Genomic DNA, 26,869 nt, shown 5'->3' with positions numbered 1-26,869 from the left:
GCATTGATTTAAATATAGGACTTTAGTTCTGTTATAAAACAAAGTGATATTAAAAATTTGGGGCTGGATGTGATGGCTCACGCCTGTAATCCCAGCACTTTAGGAGGCTGAGACTGGAGTCCAGGAGGTCAAGGGTGCAGTGAGCCATGTTCGTGCCTTTTGTACTCCAGCATGGGGAACAGAATAAGACCTTATCTCAAAAAACAGTTTTTTTAAGTTAAAAAACTTTTTTGACTCTGTGAAAATAATAATAAAAATAAGAAAGTGAGAGGTATGGAAAGAATGTTAGATTTTTATCTCCCATACCTCTAAATAAGTATATGTGGGTTTGAAAACATAAATTCAGCTTCTGTTTTCCATAATCTTTTATTCTTAATCCATTTTTTTGCTTCCCTCTAACACATATAAGACAGGTTTTTGTATTCTTACTGTCTTCAATTCTTACCTTTCCATTCTGTCTTAAACCTGCTTCACTCAGGCTTTTGCCACTAAATTGTTTACCAACCCCACTTCTGTCAAGTTTATCAATGATCTACAGGTTGTTAAACATAATAGTCAATTCTCAGACTTCATCTGACCTGACCTAAGTAGTATATGACAAACTTGATCACTTTCTCCTCCTAGATATGTTTTTTTCCTTGGTTTTCCTTCTACCTCATTTAGCCCTCCTTTTTTGGTCTTCATTACTTGTTCCTACTCTTCTTTCCAGCCTCCCTCTGAATGCTGAAATGCTCAGGGCTTAGTCCTTGAATGCTTTCCTTTCTCTGTCTCCCTTAATGATCTCATCTAATCTATTTACTTTAAATACAAACTACCTCTAAAAATTTTATGTCCAACTATCTACTCCACATCTCCACTTAGAAACCCAATAACAATCTTAAATTCAACATGTCCAAAGTTGAACTCCTGCTCTTCTTTCATAATCTAGTCTACTTCTAGCTTTCTCCATTTCAGTTGATGGTAATTTCACATTTGTAATTTCTTAAGCCAAAATGTTGAAATTATCCTTGGCTCTTCTTTTTGTCTCCCACTCTCTACATACAACCCATAAAGAAAACTGCTGGCTTAACAAATCTTAAGAATATAGCTGGCCGGGCACGGTGGCTCAAGCCTGTAATCCCAGCACTTTGGGAGGCCGAGACGGGCAGATCACAAGGTCAGGAGATCGAGACCATCCTGGCTAACCCGGTGAAACCCTGTCTCTACTAAAAAATACAAAAAACTAGCCGGGCGAGGTGGCGGGCGCCTGTAGTCCCAGCTACTCTGGAGGCTGAGGCAGGAGAATGGCGTGAACCCAGGAGGCGGAGCTTGCAGTGAGCTGAGATCCGGCCACTGCACTCCAGCCTGGGCGACAGAGCAAGACTCCGTCTCAAAAAAAAAAAAAAGAATATAGCTGAAATGCAATCACCTCTGACCACTTCTACTGCTGCTACTTTGTTCTAAATCTGCACCTCTCCCGTGAATCACTGCAATAGCCTCCTAATTGTGCATTCTCAGCAAAAAGGGCAAATCAATCATTTTAAAATGACATTTGTTTACGGGTCATTGTTATCTGAGTCTTACATTGTTGGGCTCCCCACTTTCATCTGAGTACATTTTGAGAATGAAGGGATGATGTATTTTCCTTTAATCCGCTTGCTTTCTGCTACCCAACACCCAGGAAGAGCAGTGCATGCTGCAGGCTTGGGGGCTGGTGGAGCAACTGTATATTATTGGGAAATAGGGATTAATTATATCTAAGATTCTACAGTAAATAAGCAGAAGCCATTGTACAGTAATGCTCAACCTTTTATTGTACAACAACTTCTGCGGCTGGGTGAGGTGGTATCTGACACATGTTATCACCAGCTGCAGCAGGAGCAGGAGGCTTCGAAGACAAGGCCAGCCTGGCAGTGCTGAATGAAAGTCTTTCCATTTGCACAATTGTAGAAGGCATTCTTGTCAGTGGGGTCAGGGTACAGGCCATTGGCCTTGTTGGCACAGAATCCACTATCACTGGGGCTGACACTGCCTGTGAAGGGTGCCTCAGTAATGGGAGTAATGGGTTGGACTGGAGTTTTGCAACCTGAGAAGGAAAAAAAAAAAAAAAAACAAATCCTGAACCTCCTTGCTTTTAGCCAGTGATACCTGATGTGTGAGAGCAAATACCCTGGATTTTGTTCTTGGCTCCTCCTTCTATGTCTCTGCATATTTCAGTCTTCTGATCTGATATATCCTTCCTACTCCACTCACCCCTTTGCTTACCAACTCCTTCCTCATCCTTCAAGGCACAGTGCATTTTTTCCTCCTTACAGCTTACTGAATGAAATTTTTCATTATCATGAACTCACGAGAAGGTTACTTATTCTTTTGAGGGGCACATTATCACATAATATCTTCTGTATTGTTGTCTAGCTTTGCAATTTTTGTAAATCCAATTTCTCTCACTAGATTGTAAATTCCATAGAGTAGATATGGATATTTATGCATTTGGATTGCCTGTGGTACCTACAGAGCACTGTATATGTAATAGATGTTCAACAAATTGCTTGTAAAATGAATGAAGGAAGAAAGAAATGGTGAAGAGCCCTGTTTGTTCTTCACACCATTAATCAGTTGTTACCAGATAGAAATGGAGCAGTAGTCAATTACTTGCACAATGGCTCCCTGACTTGCAAGGAACCTTTGGAATTTCTCTCAAGTCTGAGGCTTAGTGTCCCTTCTCACTCCCTAACTCACTTGTACTCTGCAGGCCCAGAGCATCCTTTAGGGTGGTGATCAGAGGGAATTTTCCTTCATTGCAGAAAGTGCCTGTGAAATCATCCAAGTCAATGGCCCAGACCATGGCACCTCCGAAGTTGTTCTTCTTTAGCCAGTCAGCCTGTGGTAATTAGAAAGGAAGTCAGTTATGTACAGACACCAAGGCTGAGCTGCGGCTCCAGGGCTATAATGGGAACATGCTCACAGGCAACAACAGTCCATAAAACACAGTCTACCTTGATTTGGAAACTCTTGGTGTTATCATATCCAAGCCACTCATTTCCTTTGTAGGCATAGGGAACATCCTCATTAGCCTCCCATACTTCAGTAGCTCCATTCTTCAGGAAAGTACAGATCTAACAGAATATAAGGAACAGGTCAAGAGGTAGGCAGTGTCCTTGTGGTGGCAGAGGTAAAAGGACATGGGGAAGGGGAAGTAGAGGAGGGTTGCATAAAAACTACTTGAAAACAAAGGTCTATGACTCTATCAGCAAATTTCTTAGTTCATTTGGGATTCTGTTTCTTTACCCCTTTTGACTAATTTATTTTCAATGTGGGGAGAAACTCTTAAATCAAGGAATGCCCTGGCAGTCAGAAGTGTCTACAGATTCATATACTCTCACCAATGAGAGCCTGCTTTCCTACACTCTCTGTGTTTGGAATGTAGCCTGAAAGGACCCTAGTGAAGGGCCAATTAAAGTGGTGCAACAGGGGGGCTTATCTTGCCTCCCTTCTAGAGAGTCACAAACATCCACTTTCAGCTCCAATCCAAGAATGATTCAAATACTGTTGAATATTGCTCATATTATTAGCTACATGTACCAAGAGGAAGCCACCTTTCCTCTAAAATTTCTGAGTGTATACCTCATAGTAGGCCCAGAACCCAGACTCCCTGGTATAGGGCCCAGCAGGGCCAGGACCAGTGGTAGGGGCGCCAATTCCATGATCGGAGGGATTGCTCAGAAGGAAGGTATGTCCATAGGCTGGGAATCCAACGATGAGCTTCTCAGCTGGGGCCCCGTTGTCCTTCCAGTAGTTGATGGCATAATCCTGCAATGGTAGTGGGTTAGCTCGAGTTCTCATCCACAGCTGATGGCCTAGTGATTAATTATTAGCTAAACTTTTTTTCGGTTTGGTTGTGCCCACTCTACAAAGTACTTGCAACATATTTTAGAGCATCACTGACATATATCTGTTAAAGTGGTAGGTCTTATTCTCAACTAAATTCTTTTAATAACGTGCAGGCTTTACATATACCCTTCATATAAAAATATATATGATGGAAGAGTAGAGCTTTTAAAATGATATTCCTGGTATGATTCATTAGTTAATGGCTGAAATTCTATATGATATACATGGGCAAGGGATTAGAACAGTAGAAAATGGGTAAGGCAAAAGGGAAACAGCAAAAGGGGAAAGGTGGAAAAAGCCTTTTATAATTTATTGAAATAGGAGCAGTGGCATATCATGTTCTTTTATTAAAAAGCAGTGCACTTGTTATTAATCTTCTTTCATATTAGGTAGAATTATCAGTATGGTGTTAGTAAATAGGGAAGTTTTTTAGTAAATGAGAACAGTTGATTAATTATGGCAGCCTAATTCCCCATTTGAGAAAACCACTAAACTTATGATGCCTTTTGTGCCTGAATCTCTGTGTGATTTTCATCATCATCTCTGGTCTGCCCTTGCATCTGTACAGGGACTCACGACATTGAGGTAGGCGTTGCTGCCAGTCAGTCGGGTATTTGTACAGGGGGCTGTTCTCTCCAGTGTAGCCCTCCCAGGCGCCATGGAGGTCGTAGGTCATGACATGGATGTAGTCCAGGTACCTCAGGTGGGGTAGAGGATTTAAAATCATTTCTGATGGTCATTTCCCATACCTGTGCAGTCATAAGGCACCACTTCCAAAGCCTCCTAAACAAGGTCCCTGAATAGCAAGACAGACCAAAGACAAGTCTAGTCTGCCCGAGTGATACCTCCAGGGGTTTGAAGATAAGGCACATCACTCACTGCGACAGTTGGGGGATCTCGTAGCCAGATTGGATGGTGGAGATGCCAGCAGCTACTGCAGCAGTGACCAGCAGCCTGGGCTTGTTGCTCTGCTTGGCCTCCTGCTCAAAAGCTTCACGCGTTTCCTGTACAGGAGCAGGAGAAAGTCTGTGAATAGTAACTTTAAGTTGACTTTCATGAGGTTCATGACTCTGAATTAAATTAACCTCTTCCATCCTTCCATTCATTCCTCAACATCCTTACTGGAATAGGATTTTCAGGTCCTTCACCCCAACTAAAATTGTAGGAAACTAGGTTTAAGGTCCCAGTGATCTTTCATGTGAGATGGGTGTATGCTTTCCAGTCAAAATGATCGGGAACTCAGCTCACCTGCACCAGGACAGTGAAGAGATGCTTGTCCTGAGAAGGGCTCCCACGAGAGCCGGGGTACTCCCAGTCAAAGTCCAGCCCATCAAACTCATACTGGCGCAGGAATTCGATGACTGAGTTGATGAAAGTCTGGCGGTTCGCAGGAGTGGAAACCATGTCAGTGAAACTGAGGGAGACCCAAAGAAGGCAGGGTGAGACCTTGGTGGTCCCAACACCTTGGAGTAAAATCAACCTAGGAAGTCATCTCCAAAAAGAACTTACGGAGCGGTGCCAAAGTTCCAGCCACCAATAGCCAAGAGAGTTTTCAGTTGACTATTTCTGAGGGAAAAGAAACAAAGTGTTTTATCAGAACAAATGAAAAGAAAGGGAAGGCATTTCAACATTTAGCTGCAATAGTGAGGAGGAAGCCAGGAAAGTGTCATGCAGCCTCTCATCCTGGTTTATCTTTGTTCTCATCCCTATTTCCTACTTTTTGAATGTTGGAGTAGGTGACTATGATTGGTAAGTTTCAATGTCTCCACAGTTCTTTTTTTTTTTTTTTTTAATATATTTTAAGTTCTAGGGTACATGTGCACAACGTGCCGGTTTGTTACATAGGTATTGGTTTGCTGCACCCCAATGTCCCCACAGTTCTAATTATTTCCCTAGGAGTGAATCTCCTGACCAAGGAGACTGAATGCTTTATCAATGACAGCTTTGGATTGCTTCTAAGTAGAAGATTGTTCTCATCTGAGTCCACCAGTAGTTGAACTTGTAAGCTTCCCTTGGCAACTGAGGTGGGATTTAGTTGGCAACCAGCTTCTGTGAGCCAGCCATTCCCCTTAATATTAGAGTCATTCTTGCACTTGAAATAATAAGAAAGCTGAATTTACCTGCTTGTTGGCCTGTTTGGAATTTCAGCCTGAAGTCTGCTGTGGAAGATCTTGTTTAAACTGTCCTTGAAGGTTAAAAGACTTGAAACTCAGGTTTTCCGTCACTTACTTGTTTTTCAGGCCATTGAAAGCTTGGTAGAGAGTCACATCATTCCATTCGATGGTGGTGATCTTGTTGTTCTGCATCCCAGCAAAGGCGTAGATCAGGTGGGTACAGAGGCAGGGGTCGATGTCGTCAGGCGTGAAGCGCCCCAGGCCTGGCCGGTACTGGGCCCAGTTGGAGAAGTAGCATGTCAGCTGGTAGGCAGAGCCTGTTACCCAGAGGAAGAAGGTGAGAGACAAGCTCCCTAGTGGTCACAGATTTCTTTGCAAACCACAGATTTCCAAATGATTTCCCTATCTGAAGTCTCAAAGGAAAGGGGAAAAGTCGATGTAAGAACTTCATGTTGCAGCAAACCTGTAATTATATAATTTGCAGGCAATAAGGAGCAGGCAATTCAGGGCTGAAGACATCTCTTAGAGATAGCTCTGTTCCTCCAAGAGAGAATTGAATAACCTTAGAAACCAGTGCCTTTAGCTGAAATAGAACTTTAAAGCTAGCAAACTATGATTTAGATGTATTCTGGCTCCCTTATGTGGGAATTAGCACTTATGTACCAAGCATTACTCTGAGAAATTTACTTATATTTACTCATGAATCCTCACCAAAACCCTGTGAAAGAGGTACTATTATTTTTCCCATTTTACCCATTTGGAAACTGAGACATAGAAAGGGTAATAGTATTAGTCTATTTAGCCCTTTGAGATGTCTCCCTGAGTAATTCCACCCGGAGGGTAGTGAGTCATCCACCAGGAGCCAAGGGCCCTGGCTACTGGTTCAGATTCTGCCATGAACTCTCTATATTACCTGGGTCAGGTCATATGTCTTATGTCTGCCCCGGTTAACTAGTCTGTGAGATGGGGCGGTAATGCCTTTCCTGTACACCTCTCAAAGAAGAGTTGTTTTAAAACTCAGTAAGATGACAGATCTTAAAACGTTTTAAGAGCAGAAGACACCATGTAGCTGCCTCACCATATTAGTTTTTATTGTTAACACGTGTTCTTTCAGACGGCCATCTAGTTGGTTTCTGCTTTGGGATTTTTTTGGCCAATGGTATTAATCCTTGAAACTTGGTTAGGGAATCTCGAATTCTCTAGAGAGTAGTTAATAGTCTCTGTCTGATGTGGAAGGACACAGGGCCATACTGAGTTTCCAAATTACGAAGAAGAAAAAGAGGAACAATATAGTGGTTCATCCCCAAAAATATACATACCTATCTCAGCTGTCAGCACAAGGAGCAGACCTTAAAGCAACAGAGAGAAGAATGAACTGGAGGAATGTGAGTAGAGCAGCCTTTATACATTAGTAACCTCACGTTAGCAGTAGGAAACTTTTTCTATTTTTCATTCTTTTAAGATCCTCTGTAGAAGTCCAACCTACTGAGGCTGGCAAAGCCTTGGATTTGCCCTGGAAATCCACTCCCCTCTATTTCCATTCAAAAGACCATTAAAGGGTTAAAGTGCCATGAGCCTTTGGGTCTTGGTGAAGGGAGGAGGACGGCAGGGCAGTGAGAAACCTATCACCAGGCAATTTGGGACTTTCCCCCTTTCAGTACATCCCCATACTTTTGCCAAAAGCAAAAATGTCAGATGATCTGGTTTAAATTTGAAGGTAAAAGAGTTTTAAAGGGGCAGAAAAACAAGAGGGAGAGAGTCGTTCAGAGGTACAGAGATGAGACGATCTCTTACCAGTGAGGAGGGTGAGCTTGGCCATGTTGCCTCAGTGGTAGTGTCTCCCTCATCCAACCTGCCATTTATACCTTCTTTGCCCTCTCTGGTGCCTTATCAGATTCTCCTTTATCGAGATTGCCTCTAAAGTAAGTGTTGATATTGGCAGTACTCACAAAGCTCAAACCCATTTAAGAACCCATTACTGACAGGGAAACAATACTATCTTGATTTCGTTTAACAAGAAGAAAAGATTGGGCTCAAGCCCAGGAACCACACTAATAAGCTCCATTATGGAGTAGCTTATGTAAATCAAATGGCTTATGTACAAGTGGACTATATTCTCCATTTGGATAGTGAAGCAACTAATTGGCTATTTCACGCACTCTTTGTCAGGCAGAAGCGTTGAGTGACTTTACATTCATTTATTCTTTGCAGTCATTCATTCATTCATTGTAAGAACAAAGTTTCCTCCTTAAGCAAAGGCTATGGAGGGTCATTACCTACTCTGTCTTTTTGACCCCATCATTACCTCTTCTCCTTCTATGGATTTTTCTACTTCTATTTCTCCTACCCTTTCCCAGCCCTCTACCCCTGAAGTGGCCTTCACTTGGTTCTTCTCTTCTCAGGAGGCTCCTTTCCTTTGTGTTACTTCCTTGGATTCAGCCTGCCTCAGCCTGAGGCAGGGTAACATACCTGACCACCAGACCCTGAGCCTGATGGCTGACACTTTCCTGGTGGTTCTTTCCCCTAAGCCAGCACCTCTTCCTGTTGCCCACATTTCTGTGTGTGGTTCCAAATTTCTCTTGATCACCGAGGCTCTCACCACTCTAGTTTTTGTGATTCATACACTTCTACTCTCCAAAATCCATTGGTCACTGAAATCTATAGTCCTCTTCTATTTGGTCTTAGACTTCCCCTTGTCCTTGGAATCTTCAATTCCTTTCCCCACCACCACTTCTCTCAGAGCTTAGCACTGTGACAGTGCTCTGTAGCTCCCTTCTTTTTCTTCTAGATCTTTTCTGTATATGGCTCCAAGTCCCTGGAGTTGGGGGCAGAGTTTAACAGCTCCTTATTGCCTCATAGAGTTCTTTCTCCTTCGCCTGTCGTCAAGACTCCACAGTCTTGCCTCAATTTAACTTTCTACCTTGCCTTCTGCTGGCCTCTCTATTTAAATCTTGCATATTAAATTATACTATTCTCCATATTCAAAAATGGTCTCATTTTAACCCTCCTGCTGAAACCATTCCCTCTGTCTAGAATACAGAATATTGTCCTGCTGTACCTACCTCCTACTCCATTAAAGGCCCACTTCAACTGCTTTCCCCCATGACACCTTCCCCAATCATCACACCTGGAAGTGACCACCTTCCTCACCTCTACTTCTCTGGTATTTTGTTTGTACCATTCGGAAAACTCACTGCTTCTTTTTATGAACCATTGGTAGGGAAGAAATGTGGAACCAGTAGAAAAAGCGACACATATTGGAGTTCAAATCCTTTCTACCTTTGAGGTTCAAATTCTTTCCATTGTTCATTTGGTTTGAGAAATTGGGACAGTTCCTTAATCTCAGTTTCCTAGTTTGTAAAACTGGGACACAAATGCCTACTTTGTATGGCAGTTGTAAGCATTAAATGAAATATTTGTAAAGAATCAGGTGCATAATAAACACTCCACAAGTAATAATCATTATAGACTATCTGCACATGTACCTTGTCTTCTGTTTAGAAACTCCTTAAGAATACTAGTCCCCCCAAAAATCCCAATACTAGTCAAACCCATGTTAATTCCCATGTTGTACCTAAAGTCTATTTCCTATGCAAGATAGGACTTCTAAATAAACATTCATTGAGTACCAAATAAATTAATTTTAGTAGGAGTCACTGTTGTACTTTACACATGAAAAAGTAGGCTGGCACAAGGGCATCTTTTGGGTAAAAAATCTTCTGATATCTTTAAAGTCACACCCTATAGAAGGATGTGTAGACATGCTGCCTACCTTAACACAAGTGCTAGAAATTGCAAGATGGATTTTAATTAGGCCTTTTTGCAGTTTGAGAAAGATTGCTGTAAAGCTCATAGCCATAAGACAGAGGCACTGAGGCACTGTGTATGTTAGGAGCACCTGCAGGAAGGTGAGTAGTTTCACTCATCTTGTATTCCAGCTTTCCCAGATCACCACTGTTTTCTCCTGTGCCTCCCTAGTTGTGTTTTAGAATGCTTAAAGCCTTCCTTGTTCTTAAAAGTAAAATAGGCCGGGCGCAGTGGCTCATGCCTATAATCCCAGCACTTTGGGAGGCCGAGGCGGGTGGATCACCTGAGGTCGGGAGTTCAAGACCAGCCTGGCCAACATGGTGAAATCCCGTCTCTACTGAAAATACAAAAATTAGCCGAGTGTGATGGTTCATGCCTGTAGTCCCAGCTACTCGGATGGCTGAGGCATGAGAATCACTTGAACTCTGGAGGCAGAGGTTGCAGCGAGCTGAGATAACACCACTGCACTCCAGCCTGGGTGACAGAGTGAGACTGGGTCTCGAAAAAAAAAAAGTGAAATAGGTGAGCTAGGGAGTGCTAGCAATATAGCATATGTAGTTCTTTGCTGGTGGTTGTAGGTCCTAGATTCAGTCCTACCTTGGATATGTTTTGGGTTCTCAACCTGTAGTATGGCATTGAGGTCCTGACCCTAAATTTACTCCTGGATCTTAAGGCTTTCAGGTGAGTTCAAGGAAATTCACAATTGTTTGTGCTAGTTCAGGAATGGATCTGATTTCCTTGAAAGCCTACCAACTCTATTGTGTGGGCTCATGGAAAGCTCACAGAGGGCTATTAATATTCCTTTGTTCTGGCCTCTCTCTTAATGTTAAGAGCAGAACTCCAGGCTAAGATTCCAGAGCAGTGCTGCCCATATCTCTCAAGGAACTTGAAGGACTAAATATTACAGCAGTGGCAGGAGTAGATGTGAGGGTGGGAAATACAGCCTTTACCCCAAGTTTGGGGTAATGAATGAGAAAGCATCCCAGACTTGAAAGTCAGGAAATGCCTAGTGTGCACTCTCCCACTAACACGCTGTGGCTTTGGGAAAGTTAATTAAATATACCAGAAATATACCAGTAGCTACATTAAATATAAATGGGATAAATACTCCATTTATTAGCCAAAGGTTACCAATGTGTTTTCTTTTTAAAAAATGTTCAAGCAAATACTGCTTTTAAGAAAAATACCACAGTGACACAGCAAGGTTAAAATAAAAGGATGGAAAAAGTATGCTATGCAAACACTAACCAAAAGAAAGTAGGTATAGGTATATTGATATCAGACAAAGTAAACTTTAAAACAAGAAGCATTCCTAGAGATAAAGACATTTTATAATAGTAAGTGTCAATCTAATAGGGAGAAATAAAAACTCTTAATCTCTATGTACTCATGAACATAGCTACCAAATATGGAAAGCAAAAATTGCCAGAACTAAAAGGAGAAAAGACAAGTCTACAATCATAGTAGGAGATTTCTAATACCTCTCATAGTAACAGAACAAAGAAAAAAGTCAGTAAGTGTCTGGACCTGAGCATGTTCTTAATATTTGGCCTAATTGACATACAGAAACATTACATAAAAATTTACACAATATGCACTTTTACGCGATCATATTCTTTTCAAGTGCATATGAAGGAGGGATGGGGAAAGGGGCTCTTGTTTCTAGAGCACTCTCATCAGTTAAAGCACATATAGAGGAGAAATACTCTAATAAAGATAAAGGGTCTAGCAGATGGTACTTACGGTGTGAACACATGAAAGCTGAGAGTGTCGATTTACATATGGGAAATCAGGTAGGAGATATTAAAAGAAGGTATCCTTCCAGTAAAAGACGAGTCACAAGTTAGAAGGAAGAAGGAGAAGAGGTGCAGATCTTATAGTTAGATGGTGTGGTTTGCAGTAAACACCTTGGGAATGCACCTACATCAACCTATTCATTGATTAACGTTTATTCATTTATTTAATAATTACCTACTGAATGCCTACATTGTGTCAGGTACCTTGTGAGTACTTGGCTATACTAGTAAACAAGACACAGGGCTTACCATCACTGGTGCAGATAGGTAAGTAAGTAAAAACTTATGACCTAGTGAGTCAAACACTGCAGGGCAAGTTAGCCCGGAATAACTATTACAGCAAGTGAAAAGGAACCAGCCTAAGGAGTGGACAGTCAGGCATCTGGATTTTAGGATTTCCAAGGAAATTGTTAGAGGCAGAGGGAGAGAGTCAAGGAAACACTTTTAGAGAAGATTGTTTTTTTTAATAATATTTAGCATTTAGCATTGAGGTACAGTAAAGATAATGGAGAGACAGGGGAGGGAGGCAAGCCCAGCAAAATGATAATGCAAAAATTCACCACTAAAAAGAATAAAATACTTCTGACATGCTGATGAGATGAAAGAGTGTCTGAGAAAGTAAAAGAAAGTGATGCACAAAAGAGTAGTATGTTTCTGAATATATAAAATATAAGAAACAGGTAATAATGGATTATTCTAGAAAATGGGATGCAGAACAAGTGTGGACAATTGTAAAAACAGTCACAGTGTTTTTTAGCACCTGGTATCAGGAGTTGCTTCGCTCGCCCCTTGAATCTGGGCTAGCCTTGTTATTTGCTTTGACTAATAGGACACAGCTAGAGTAACATTGTGTAAGTTCTAGACCTAAATCTGAAGAGGCCATGAGGCTTTTGCTCAGACTCTTGGAAAGCTTATACTGTCACGTGACCAGAGTTAGCCTGAGGGACAATGAGAAACATGTGGCCAGTCACTCCCAATGGCCTCAGTTGACAGCCAGGCAACCCCCAGAAGCAGAACCCACTATTGACTGCCAGCCAACCACAAACGCATGAGTAAGCCCAGCAGAGACCAGAAGCGCCTGGCTCATCCCAGCCCAAACTGCCAGCCCACAGAACTGTGAGCTAAACAAATTGTTGCTGTTTTGATTTTACCTTAACTTTTAATTTTCTGAAATTATGGTTAAAAAACACAATAAAAATATTCACTCTTAACCATATTTAAGTGTACAGTAGTGTTAGCTATAATCATATTGTTGTGTAACAGATCTCAAGGACTTTTTCTAACAACTAAATTTTGAGTTTTCATTTTGCAAAATGGAAACTCCATACCCATCAAACGACTCCCAATTTTCCTCCACTCCCCAACTCCTGGCAACCACAATTTTACTTTCTGTTTCCGTGATACTGACTAGTCCAGATCGCTCATAAAAGTGGAATCATACACCGTTGTCTTTTTGTGACTGGCTTATTTCATTCAGGATGATGTCCTCAAGGTTTATCCATATAGTAGCATGTTACATTGTTGTCGCTTTAAACCATTATATTTTGGGGTAGTTTGTTACACAACAAGGCTTAACTAACACAAAAAGGGTGATCTCCCAGGGTCTGATTGATTACGTCTGGGGTGAGGACTTCACCAGTATCTGGTGAAAATACTAGTCTAACTATTAGTTGAGTGAAAAGCTAGAGAAGACTTACAATCCAAGCCTTGAGCCACACGACAGATATATGAAGCAAAGTAAGGCCTATGAGCTTTATCTTCTACTCCAGTTTCCTAAACTGTTCTTCAGAATTTTATTAATGGGTGTTGTGTTTATGATGAAAAGTGTTCTTTGAGTGTGTTGGAGAAACGCTGCATATAAGATGCCTCTCTTAGAAAATCATAATTCACATTATATTGAGAGTTCAAAGTCCTCCATGCTTAACTGGCATATCCCAAATATGTTTAATCCATAAATTTTCCCCCTAAATCTCAGGTTACCCTGTAGAACACAAGAAGAGGGGATATAGTAGGCAGTGCTTTCCAAATTATTAAACTATGAAACCCTTTTGTCATATATAGTATAAATATAGATATCTTAGAGTATATAGTTCAAGAAACATTGCAACTCTGTCCAATAGAAAAATAATGGGTGCCACGTATGGAATACTAAATTTTTAAAATAGCCACATCTAGAAAAGTAAAAAGAAACAAATCAAATTAATGTAATAATATATTTTATTTAATCGAGTATATCTAACATATATTTCAACATGTGATCAATATAAAAATTACTGAGATAGTTTACTTTTTTTCTCTCTAGTAACAATTCATAATCTGGTGTGCATTTCGCACTTATAATACATCTTAGTTTGGACTATTCACATTTCAAGTGCTTAGTAGCCACCTGTGACTGGTGACTACAATATTGGACAACATAGTTCTAGACAGATCAGTAGAAAGCTGAAACCTGCCTTTTATATAAGCATCCTGTAGGTTTGCTTTGATTGATTGCATTTTTGTTAACTTGTAAGTTCAGGGGTATGTGTGCAAGATGTGCGGGTTTGTTACATAGACAAAAATGTGTCATGGGGTTTGTTATACAGATTATTTCATCACTCAGCTATTAAACCTAGTATCCATTAATTATTTTTCCTGATACTCTCCCTCCTCCCATCTCCAGGTTCTGATAGGTCCCAGTGTGTGTTGTTTCCCTCTATGTGTCCATGTGTTCTCATCATTTAGCTCCTATTTATAAGTAAGAACATATAATAGGTATTTGGTTTTCTATTCCTGTGTTAGTTTGCTAAGGATAATGGCCTCCAACTCCATCCATGTCCCTGCAAAGGACATGATCTCATTTTTTTTTTTTTTTGAGATAGAGTCTCGCTCTGTTGCCCAGACTGGAGTGCAGTGGCGCGATCTCGGCTCACTGCAAGCTCTGCCTCCCGGGTTCATGCCATTCTCCTGCCTCAGCCTCCCGAGTAGCTGGGACTACAGGCACCCACCACCATACCTGGCTAATTTTTTGTATTTTCAGTAGAGACAGGTTTCACTGTGTTAGCCAGAATGGTCTCCATCTCCTGACCTCGTGATCCGCCCACCTCCCAAAGTACTGGGATTACAGGCATGAGACACCACGCCTGGCCAAGCTCATTCTTTTTTATGGCTGCATAGTGTTCCATGGTGTATATGTACCATATTTTCTTTATCCAGCCTACCATTGGTGGGCATTTAGGCTGATTCCACGTCTTTGCTATTGTGAATAGTGCTGCAATGAACATAGGCATGCATGTGTCTTTATAAGAGAATGATTTATGTTCCTTTGGGTAAAATACCCAGTAATGGGATTGCTGGGTCAAATGGTGTCTGTCTTTAGGTCTTAGGAATCACCATGCGTCTTCCACAGTGATTAAACTAATTTACACTCCCACCAACAGTGTATAAGTGTTCGTTTTTCTCCACATTCTCACTAGCATCTGTTATATTTTGACTAATAATAGACATTCTGACTGGTATCTCATTGTGATTTTGATTCGCATTTCTAATAATCAGTGATGCTGAGCTTTTATCATATGATTGTTGGCTGCATGTTATGTCTTCTTTTGAGAAGATTCTATTCATGTCCATTACCCACTTTTTAATGGGTTTTTAATAGGGTTGTGTGTTTCTTTCTTGTAAATTAGTTCAAGTTCCTTATAGATGCTGGATATTAGACCTTTGTCAGATGTATAGTTTGCAGAACTTTTCTCCCATTCTGTGGGTTGTCTGTTTACTCTGTTGACAGTTTATTTTGCTGTGCAGAAGTTCTTTAGTTTACTTAGACTCCATTTGTCAATTTTTGCTTTTGCTGCAATTGCTTTGGCATCTTCATCATGAAAGATTGATGGTGTTTTGGACTTAGGCCCTCCCTTTCTTTTAAGGGATGCTATAGGGAGCATTCATATGTAAAAATAGACCTTTGTGCTTACTGTGAGGATGTTGATCCTTGGATTATGCAGTGTTTTGGCAATAAGAATCCTGGAGGGAAGTATATTTCTGGTCTTTCAATCTAAAATAGTTGCCTTGTTTGTTTGCTCTGATTTTCTGCACATTATAAATTGTGTAATTAATTTTATTTCTAATTTTTCATGGACTACCAGAAATATAAAACCAAATTTGTGGCCCACACATAGCATGAGTATAGGATAGCATTTCCCAAAAAACAGGTTGAGTTTGTTACTAGCTGGCAAAAAGCTAGTGTTACTTGAAACATTTTGTGAAATGCTGCTGCAGCTGATGGAACTTGTCACACCCAAAGGATTACTGTGATAGCGATCAAAACAAAACAAAACAAAACAAAACAAAAAATAACAACAACAAAAAAAACAAAAACGGAGTGATGGAGTGAGGAACTAGAGATAGAACAAGAGTGAAGCAAGCGTCATCCGGGTCGGGTGGGGACAGTGGGCAAGTCTGGGCACGTGGTCCCACAGACTTGCCCACCTCTGATCTGGACAAATAGGGCTTCTCAGTCAGGAGATTTAAAGACTCCAGGTGTCGCTCATCTGCCCCTTTTTGCTGGAGACGGTGGTGACCGCCCCGCTTCTGCCGCTGACCAGGCAGTGGAGGGAAGGGAACCCTGCAGCCAGTGCCAAGTGGTCTTAGGACTCAGGGCCACGCGGTTGCCAGCGCCACCGAAGGTCTGCACTTCCCTGGTGAGTTTCCCAGGGCAGGTGGAGCGCTCCCTCCAGCTCCCTCCAGCCAGCTTCGTGCCTTGGGGGAATCCTGTGTAGTATTTCACTTGGATTCTGGCCAGCCTTTGTGTTCCTCGGTAGTTCAGGCCACCTAAAAAGTGTTGAATGCCCCTCCAGAGATTTTGAAGAACGTCGGCAACCTTTAGCTTTGAGTCACCCGGCCAGTGGGTAAATGAAAGGTGCAGATAGCCATACGAATTGTGAATTGCAGAAGGACTTGATCTTGGACACTTCAGACTCGCTGCTACTTCCAGAGTGTGCCTTACTCCTAGCGACATGGATGAGGGCCCGCCCCACCTTGTCGCACCCTGCCGGTTCCTTCAGTGCCAGCAAGAGGGAGGCCGATTTCCCTTTTTCGCCCTAAGTGGAGATTTTGGCGCCCCCGCGCGGTCACCTCAGCTCAGCGCTACTCCAACCGGACATCCCCTGGCGAGGGGTCGGAGCGGCTAAGCACAGGCGCTCGCTGGGCACTCAGGTTGGGTTCTTTCTGGCTGGGGTCCAGTCATACACCGGAGGAAGGGAGCCACGGTGGCTGTTGCGGCCCCGCGCGGGGCGACCCTCACCTTGTCGAATCCTTCAGGCAGGCTGTGGGGGTGTGAGGTGGTTCCCGGTCCGCCTTGCCCTGGGCCACCCGGCACTCACCGGTGGGTCACCACTTGGGGGCGAAGCTCCATCCATCAGTAGAGAGGGCCAGGGGCGCAGCGGGGGCGGCCAGGCAGCCAGGGGCGGTGTCAGGGATGGGGTGCTTTGAAGAGAGGGAATCCTGAAACTTGAGGTGGTGCCACCTGACCTGCTCCACCCAGCTATCCCTCGGTCCTAAGGTCCAAACGCCGGAGCCTGGGCAGGGATGAGAGGTGGCCTCCAGTTGCAGTAGGGCCAAAAACAGCAGAATGTGCGCTAAGGTCCTGGACACTGAAGCCAGACAGCCAGCTTCGAAATGCATTTTCGAGCTGTTTGACCTTGGTCAAATCTCTTAGTGTCTCTGTCAGTTTCCTTACCTGTAAAGTGGTCATGTAAGAACCATGACTACCGCATAGGGTCATTATGAAGATTCCCATGTTTACAGACTGCTCTGGACAGGGCTTGCTCAGAGTACTGTTGTTAAATAAGTAAAGCGGCAGGAAGGAGGTTGGAGAGAGGACTGGGGGAATACCGAGGGTGACTCCAGCTGATCTTCCCCCCCGGACCAGCCAGGGCAATAAGATAAGGAGCCATCAGGGTGTGGGGATTCTCAAGATGAAGATAATTCAGACACACATACAAAGAGCTAAAGTGCAACCCGCAAGGATCACAGGCGAATCGAGAAACCCTTGTCCAGATCCACTCGAATGGCCATGAAATATATGCAAAGTATGTCAGATTTGCAAGAAATTAAATTCACGTTCTCTTTTTGTCATTAGTCACCTTGATCTTAGACTTTCCAGCCTCCAGAAATGTGAGAAATAAATATTTGTTTTCTACAAATTACCCAATTTGTAATATTCTGCTATAGCAGCATAAAAGTACTAAGACATTTAGAAGGAACATTGTTTTCACATAATGTTATATTCCATCAATATTTGAATTCATATCACCACAAAATAATTAATTTTGGTGTTGAGCTATTTAACTCAATTTAAAATAGCATTTATGATAGCATCAGATGTCTCCCCTTTAATGAAATGAGCCACCAGAAAAGCTTTACTTTTGTTTCATAAGCTATGTGAAGAAAATGCAACCATCCCATCATTATTTGAATAACTATCTTATCTGATTTTCTATTTGGAATAACTGATGACATTGATGTTAACCTTGGAAAGTTGTTCTGCAAGTAGAACTTGACTTTTATATATGTACACACACACATACAAAACTTGGAATAGAAAAAGAGAAAGGTTAACTTGAAGCATCAGTCATTTGATCTACCTAAATGAAAATTTGTGTTTCACTTAGTGTCTTAGTCCACACAGGCTGCTGTAACAACATGCAATAAACTGGGTAGCTTATAAATAACAGACATTTATTTTCCCCAGTTCTGGAGATTAGGAATCCAAGATGAAGGAGTGGTCAGATTCGGTGTCTGGTGAGGGCCCACTTTCTGGTTTATAGATGAAAACTTCTAGCTGTGTCCTTACATGGTGGAAGAGGTTTGCTAGCTCCCTGGGTTCTCTTTATAAGGCCCCCAATTCTAAGCACCTCCCATAGGCCTCATTTCCCAATCCTGTCACCCGGGGGTTAGGATTTCAACGAATTTGGGTGGGGACACAAACATTCAGACCATGGCACCTAGTGATATAAATAATACCTTTGGCAACTACTTTCATGAAATCCTCTTAAAATAAAGATTTCTTTTGAAGTAGATGCTGATGCTTGTTCAGCAGATTTATGTGTTTTGGTTTTCATGCTACATCAAACAACCCCATGGTGGTTGGTAAATGTCAACCAACGTCTTGCGAAGTTATACATAAGTTATACAATCACCATCAACTTTCTTGGAAAATGGAAATTCATTACTTAATTTTTTATTATGTAGACATTTGAACTTTAAAGCTCATTGCTGACAAAAGCATTTATCTGCAAAATAAAAAGTGTTACCAAACAACAAAATAAATAAGTGATTGTAGATTTATACTACACAATAGATGATAAAGTCTTTGTAAGAAGAGCATTCAGACTACTCTCTACAAACTCAGTGGAATGTCTTCTTGGTTTCTATTAATATTTCCCTGTTTATATTCTGCATACCCTTAACCTATGATTACCCACTGATCCTACCGACAGGTGGCCTGATGGCTTTATGCATCTCACAGGCCATGGCACAACTAGCTGGTCCACTAAGGGGCTAGCAGGAGCAGCAGTCCTTCACCAGTCCTGGAGACCAGAGGCGATAGCTATCTCTGGCTACTTCCGTCCTAGCACACATCAGTTTATTAGCAAGCACCCAGCAAGTAGTCATTGAAAAGGGGCTGTGTTTGTTTGTCAGAAAAGGTCCAGGAAAGGAGAGCGGTTATCTCTGGTAAATGTTCAGATTTAACCACATATTAAAGAATTTTGTTTATGAAACACAGTAAAAAGTAGCATAAAGTGGAGGTGTATAAATTCATGTCCTATAACTTCAATACAATAGTAATAAAAATACTTTAAAATAAAAATTTTAAGCCCACACAATTGCTAAATGAATTAGACACTGGAACTATAGTTAACCAGGACTTTCCTGAGAAAACGGAGTTGTATAGACATCCTGCTCAGGAGGCACAAAATAAACTTCTGGGGATTCTGCTTACTGATTATGATAGTTTTGTCAAAATGGTATAATCCACAGACTCCCTTCCTATTCACCAGTAAACCTGTTAAGGTGGCTGGACAAAGAGGTGTCTCCCTTGCTTGGTGAGCTGCATTCTTCCTGCCTTCTGCAGCATGGCAACTGGGGAAAAAGCCAAGGCCAGGCTCTGGAGGTGGTAGGAGAAAGAGGACCTCTGACTCCTGCTGTAATGTGGTTTTCCTTCTAGCTTTCTTGTTGCCCTCCCTAAGGGTATCGAAGGGTACGCTGGAGCATAGTGTGGCAATAAAATGATAACAAATGAATTTGTTTTGAAAATGAGTTAATCTTGAAATCGTCAGCAATGGTCTTTTTTCCTAACCTCGTAGGTGTGGAAGTGGTGTGTGCAAACTAGCCCGTGGTTGGCCCATCATGCTGTGTCCGTAAAACACAGGCTTTCTTAGGGTTGTTTGCCGTGGAGGTGGGAAATGAGTAAACTTCGTGAAGGTAGAGCTCCTGAAGAGGGTGGATCCTGTAAATTAAATGTTCCAAGTCCAGCCACTCTTCTGGGTCCTTCTGCAAGACCCTTTGGAGGCGAATTTGTGAGAAAGAATGAGGCTTTATTTTCTCTTGTTCCTTAGAGCCTATTTCCTCTCTCATCCTCCTTCAGGAGGGGGCCAGAGTACCAGAACTTCCCATAGAGATGCTCAGAAAGGTCCCAGGTACCTGTTCCTCCTTCTCTCTCAGCCTCAATGTTTGGGCATCTCCTGGGAGCTCGTGGACAATGGGGATTAGGGGGTGGCAGTAGGCTATCTTTTACTTGCAGGATAGTATCACACAGATTTACAAATCAAAACAGACAACTTGACATTCACATGCAAAACTTCCCTTTAATCATCCTTTTGTCTTACAATCTCCAAGGGGCGCAACAGGTGAATAGCTTATGCCCAGTTACAGCAAGAGCAGCTGGTATCAAAGACCAGGCCTTCCTGACAAGCTTCCTCATAGGTGTGCTCATCCACACATTGTAGAAGGCACGCTTGCTGGTGGGGCTAGGATACAGACCATTGGACTTCCCAGTACAGAATCCACTGCCACCTCCAGGTGCTACAGTGACGATGGGAGTCAAGCTGGTTCCCAGGGTAGAGGTGGGTACACTGCAACCTGAAGAGAGAAGGAAAATGGACCCCATAAACTCAGGAGAGGACTCCTTTCCCAGGATGAGTGTCATGTCTGTAAGGTCACTGTGGGTTTCTCTCAGTGCACATCCTACCTAAACCAGTGGTTTAATGCTCTGAGCCTCAATCGAGGATACCCAAGTTCATAGCCCAGCTCTGCCATGAGCTATGTGACCATGAGAAATTCATTAACACTTCTCTGAGCCTCAATTTTCTCTCTGAAATGATGGCATAATTGTATTATCTCTTAGAATTATTAGATAAAGCATTTTCCAATGTGCATGCCGTATAACATAGTGAGTCATATAGCATGCACATTGCTTTTATTTGTGAGTAATTATTAGCTTTTATTATTATATATAATATATTATATATTATGTTATTATATATAAGGCATATATGTAGTATATAAATATATATTATTATATTATATAATTATTAGCTTTTATTTGTGAGTAAACTAATACACCTGGCACCAAGAGTGCCTATGAGAATTACACGAAATCTAAAGAACCAGCAGGCTTGACACGGAGTAAAGATCCAATGATCAGCAGTAGGTTTCTCCGCAGCTTCCCAGCCCCTCTTGCTTCCTGGACTTGCCCTGTTCTCAGGGCTGGGATAGAATCGTGTTGAGACCATCTGTAGCTCTGCTCCCCACTTTAGGAAAGATGCTAGCTGAGCCCCTTTAGAGTTCTCCTTCTTTCATTTCTTTCCTCATCTTGTAAGTTTTTAATCCCTTGCTTTTTTTTTTTTTTTTTAAACTCTGACCCACAAAGTTCATAAAAGCTGGAGCTGAGCAGCAGTGACAGGGAATACAGTGTTTGTGTTCCCTTCCCTACCCAGGCTCCAGCGTGTTCAGTTCGCTTTATAGAAGCTTCCCTGAGTAACCCTACAGAGGAGAATCCTCCAGAATATTGATGGGTCCCCTTTTACTTGCCAGGCCTGTCACTCATGGCCTGCCTGCTAGTAAGTCTGCTGGGTCTTGCTTTCTGGGTTCTAAATGCCAGTTCCAACAGGACACACTAGGACAGCTGGAAGATCTGGAGGAGGCCTTGTTTGAGGTGAGGCTGGGAGGAGCTCTGGTCTTCTCTTCTTAACCATGTCTAGTTTGTTATCTCCTGGCTAGTAGATCATCACTGCTTACGGGGTGCAGAGACACCAAGCGCGGATTCGAGTGCCTTCATGAGAAGGTATTTGCCTGGTCCACAGAAAGTGCCCGTGAAATCATCCCGGTCAATGGCCCAGACCATGGCCCCTCCAAATCTGTTCTTTAGCAGCCACTAAGCCAGTGGGAGAGAACCAGGGGGACTCTGGGGTGTCCTTGCACAAATGCAGGGAGCAACTCTAGCAGGATGGCAGGAGGACCATGATCTAGTCATGGAGAGGAGAGACTAGGGGTGGGTTTTGAGGAGGCAACTTTGAGGAATTCATTAACATATTTGTATGTACAGAAGGACTGTAGGACTAAGTCATGGAGGATAAGTCTTGGCCCCAAGCAGCTCTTTCCCCCTGCCCTTTGTTGTCACCAACCACCTTCTGAGAAGGCATCTCACAGCTGGAGTTTGGGTGGGTTGAGGGCTATAGAGATATAGGCCCTTCACACAGCAAAGTGCCTGGGCAAAGCGAGAGGGCTCTAGATGGAAGGTGTAGGGTGAAGGGCCTGGGATTGATAAACAGCAGTCATGTCCTCCCTAGACCTGAGCATAACCTCACAGACCAGAGCCACTATCACCTCCTGATTTGGGCTCAGCCTGTGTGAATTTGCCATGAGCAGGAGACAGGCAAAGGAGAGGAAAAAACTCGATGGTCTACACTTTATCTTTGGAGTGGGGAAGAACACCTGTGTCAGGAAGCACGAATCAAAGAGCTGCATGAGGACCAGAGAAGAGCAGGGGAGGGGCCAAAGGAGAGTCTCCAGGGGTGGGGGGAAGGAGAAACTGCAGGAGCCAAGGGAAGGAAGGAAAAGGAGCTGAAGGGGTTGCTCCAACTGCCAGGTTCTGTGGCTGGGTCACTGGCTCACCCTGAAACTTCACAACCTCCCTGTGTCTCTCCTCACCTCCCTCAGGTCTCCTGGGATTGCAATTCAAGGGCAGCTGGAGGGCAGGTTCCCCACCTCTCCCCAACCATGCATTAGGAAGAGTGTGGAGGGTCCTACCTTGAGGGCGAAGCTCTTGGAGTTGTCATAGCCCATCCACTGGTTCCCCTTGTAGGCATAAGGCGCCTCCTGGGGGTCATTCCACATGTCAGTGGCTCCTTTCAGGAAGCAGCAGAACTGGGGCAGGTACAGAAGGAGCAGTCATAACTCAGAGGGGCCCTGCTATTCTCAGGCCACTTCTCTGTCCTCCCTCCATTTCTTTTCTAAGATCCACATCCCAGTCCATTCCCCTTTGCTGGAAATAACAGAACCTGGTTCCAGTGTCACCCAGGTCCCCGCCCTGCTTTTGTCTCATGGGACAGTGGACTGCACTAGCTAGAGAGATGACACATGAATTCAGTCCTTTGTCTGCCAATAACCTCATGTGTAACAATGGACAAGCAGCTTCTTTGTGCCTAGTGTCCTGGTTTCCTTTTGAAATGAATTTGACTGTTCCTTTTGTTTGAAAGGGTTGTGTCTCAAAAGAGCTAATAAGAGGACAGTGTAGCATAATGGGTAAGGTCTGAGATTCTGGAGCTGCACAACTTAAGTTTGAATCCCAGCTCTGCCACTTACTGATTCTGTGACCTTGAGCAAATTGCTTAACCTCTATGTGCCTCGGTGACCTCTTGAATAAGATGGGGAGAAGGCAGTACCTTATTGTTTGTTAAATGAGATTATATATAAAAATCACTTGGAGCACAACCTGGCTCTCTATTTGCACTCAGTAAGCATTAGCTAGTTCTAGTATTAAAGATGCATATTTACTTTAAAAGGTTAACATTTAAGATGTTTTATCATCTTTTCACTCTTCCCTTCTCTCATTGCCACATATATTCAGAGCAGTCAGCAACAGAGTACCCTCTACTGGAAATCAGAGTATAGACTCTCTCTCCATTGACATATCTTCAACCTTGAGAACAGAGAGAGTGGGTCCTCTAGGCCCTCTGAGGACATTACCTCCAAGTAGGCAAGGGTCCCAGCCTCCTGTGTATGGGGCCCAGCAGTCCCAGGGCCAGAAGTGGGAGCATCCAGGCCATGATTTGCAGGATTAGTGAGAGTGAAGGTATGAGCATAAGCCCCAAAGACCACTATCAGCTTCTCAGCAGGGACACCTGGGCTCTTCCAGGAGTTCACTGCATAATCCTGGAGGCAAGATGAGGAAGGTGTCATTAGAAAGCAGCTGAGCATGTACCCAGAGGCCTTAGAAGAGTCTAGGTTTTCTGCCCAATTCCCTAGTGTCTCTGGGTACAGCATCCAGCCAAACCCCTTCCACAGTTCAACCTTGTAGAAAGGAAAGGAATGCTGCCCCTTCAAGAATGGATTGACCAAAGGGTCAAGAGGTCCATTGCTTTAGTAGCAGGGCCCAGTGTTAGCCAGAGATCCTCTTTTTCTTTATACTGGAGTTCATTTGGGGCATGACAAGTGTTCAGCTGTGCATCCACTTGTCTTCCCAACGGGCTTACTACAATGCTGAGAGTTATTTGTGCATGGAGCATCGACTGGGAGATTTTCCCATGTCAATTTTTAAATCCTTGGTTGAAATCTCCACTGAAATGACATCTAGCCCATTTAGTCACCTACTTACCATTAAGCAGACTAATTATTACAGCTGCCTAAACCACACAAATTAGGAAGAAAGAGGCTGGAAGGGAGGCAAGGAAGAGTGGGAAGAAGATGGATCATGAAATGTGCTCCTAGCATAAATGGAAAATGTATTTTTTTAAATTCCCCAATGTTTGGGATTATCCCAAGCCACTATTCTGCTTCCTTTTTTGTGAAAGATGAATGGATACAATCAGTCATAGGGACAGGGAGGTAGAGAACATGAGCTGTCCATCAAGTTTCTTGGCCTCCTTTGCAGTCTGGGGCCGGGGATCCAGTGACAGGCTTTGAAGATGTCCGTTAGGGCTGGCTTCCTCACTCACCATATTAAAGTATTTGTAGTCTCCCTAGTCATTAGATCCTGCAAACGGGAGTGTCCTCTCCTATGAAGCCCTCCCAGGAGCCCCTTAGGTCACAGGTCATCATACTGATGAGGTCCATGTACCTTAGGTAGTAGGGAGAGGGAACAGGAGGAAATAAATGACCCAAGGGAAATCACTCTTTCTAACCCACTACCCCTAATGCTCCTAGTCCCAAATCGGCTGATTGCAGATTTGCCAAACAGCCAAATCTGCTGTTTGCTACTATGCAATAAGGATTCCCTTATGCATTATTATTCTTTATTCCATTCTCCCTTATCTTTATCTCAAGAGCACCTGGAATATAAAAGGCACCCACACCATGATCACTATCTGGCTACACTCAGACCTTCAGGACTTGTAAAAGCTTGAGACTCAATTAACCTTCTCCCAATGGCCATTTACCCTCGAGAACCTTGGAGATAGACTTAGAAACAAGGCCAGCATTCATACTGGCTCCCTCTGCCTCTTCCTCAGGAATTGGGGTCATTTCATTCCTCTGAGATAGAGTCCTCTCTATCCTGGGTACCTGAACATTGGTCACTGATATCTGGGCATTTGGCAATGCCTGGGGAAGGTCTAAGGGTCACTTAGCTCTGAGTATGGGCTCCTGGGTTTGCTTACCTTGACATCTTGGGGATCTGATAGGCAGTCTCAATGGCACCTGTGCCAGCTGACACAGCAGCAGAAATCAGCAGTCTGGGCTTTTTGCTGCGGGTGGACTCTTGCTCAAAAGCCTCATGCATTTCCTGTGAAACAGAAGACACCGAACACAGGCTAGAGGGACCAGTGGGCATGTGACGAGGTCACAGCTCTTATGAAGAAAGCTACAGAGTGCTTGATTTAGAGTCCTTTGATCCAAAAGCTGTCATTGGTCTCTGGGGACAACAGTAAGCTGTCTTCCGAAAACTTGGAAATGAGGGAAATTCGGTCATCCTCTGACAGTTAAACTTTAAAATAAACAAATAATGTCCAGAGTACAATTTGAAAAAAAAAAAGGAGGGAGATTGTATTAAAGAGACAAAAATGGCCTCCAGCCCTGCAAGCTGTATGTGATTGCATCTAATTATCAGAAAAACAGAGGAAGGGGAAATAAGAGCATTAAAGCCAACACTGGTGCTCAAAGATATACTTCTCACTGCCAGTGGCAGTTTTCCCCAAAAGAGAGATCTGCTCTTACACTAAAGAGATGAGGCTGTGAGCCAGAAAGGGTGAGATCTACACCCCTGACCAGGATATATTCAGCCTCTCTCAGAACCCCTCTCCAGAGAGAGGCCGTGTCCCAGCCTGCTGTGGGCCAGATTGTGTGTTCTTTGGACACAGTGAGGGTGAGACACCTTCAACAGGATGGTGAAGAGCTGCTGGGTGTCAGCTGGGCTACCACGATTGCCTGGATACTCCCGATGAATGTCCAGCCCATCGAAGTTGTACTTCCTCAGAAACTGTATGACTGACTGGATGAAGGTCTGGCGGTTCTCAGCAGTGGCCACCACGTCAGAGAATCTGAAGTCAATAAGTCATTGCAGCATAAATCACAGTAGCCTAAGCCCCTGGATACTCTGTCTTGCCACCTATCCTCCTTACTATTCGCCTGGACATATATTCAATTATTCTGTCGTCTATTGTCATTTACTGTCATTCAGTTATTCTGTCATTTATTAACATTGCTGGGATAGAGTAGTGAATAAAATAGTTTCTGCCCTGGAGAAGCTCATATAGAGGAAGGTATAGATAAGTAAATGGAACTTAAAATACAGTGTGGTATAGGATGACTATAGTTAACAATAATGTATAGTTTCAAATGGCTAAAAGAGGATATTAAATGTTGTCAACACAAAAAATGGCAGATGTCTGAGATGATAGATATGCTAATTACCCTTATCTGATCACTCTACATTATATGTGCTGAAATATCACTATGTATCCCATAAATATGTACAGTTATTACATGTCAATTAAAAAACAAAGTTAAAAATAATATAACATAAAATCACGAAATGTCCAATTAAAAAAATAGTATGGTAAGAGCTATGATGAAGGAAGAGCAGACTTC

The 26,869-nt window shown here is 42.9% G+C and overlaps 1 protein-coding gene across 1 annotated transcript; it reads right to left on the bottom strand.

Moving 5' to 3' along the window:
* Nucleotides 1-1,770: 1,770 nt before the first annotated feature.
* Nucleotides 1,771-7,803, bottom strand: LOC112635133 (acidic mammalian chitinase-like). Its single transcript, XM_025403068.1, is given in 12 exon segments — nucleotides 1,771-2,065; nucleotides 2,719-2,860; nucleotides 2,976-3,095; nucleotides 3,604-3,789; nucleotides 4,447-4,471; nucleotides 4,473-4,568; nucleotides 4,750-4,874; nucleotides 5,119-5,284; nucleotides 5,380-5,436; nucleotides 6,100-6,301; nucleotides 7,304-7,333; nucleotides 7,779-7,803. Coding segments are annotated over 12 exon segments (1,398 nt in total). The 3' UTR covers nucleotides 1,771-1,841.
* Nucleotides 7,804-26,869: the final 19,066 nt, after the last annotated feature.

This window comes from Theropithecus gelada, chromosome 1, assembly GCF_003255815.1.
Source record: "Theropithecus gelada isolate Dixy chromosome 1, Tgel_1.0, whole genome shotgun sequence".
In the NCBI taxonomy this organism is placed as follows: Eukaryota; Metazoa; Chordata; class Mammalia; order Primates; family Cercopithecidae; genus Theropithecus; species Theropithecus gelada.
This window is presented reverse-complemented; position numbering and strand designations above follow the sequence as displayed.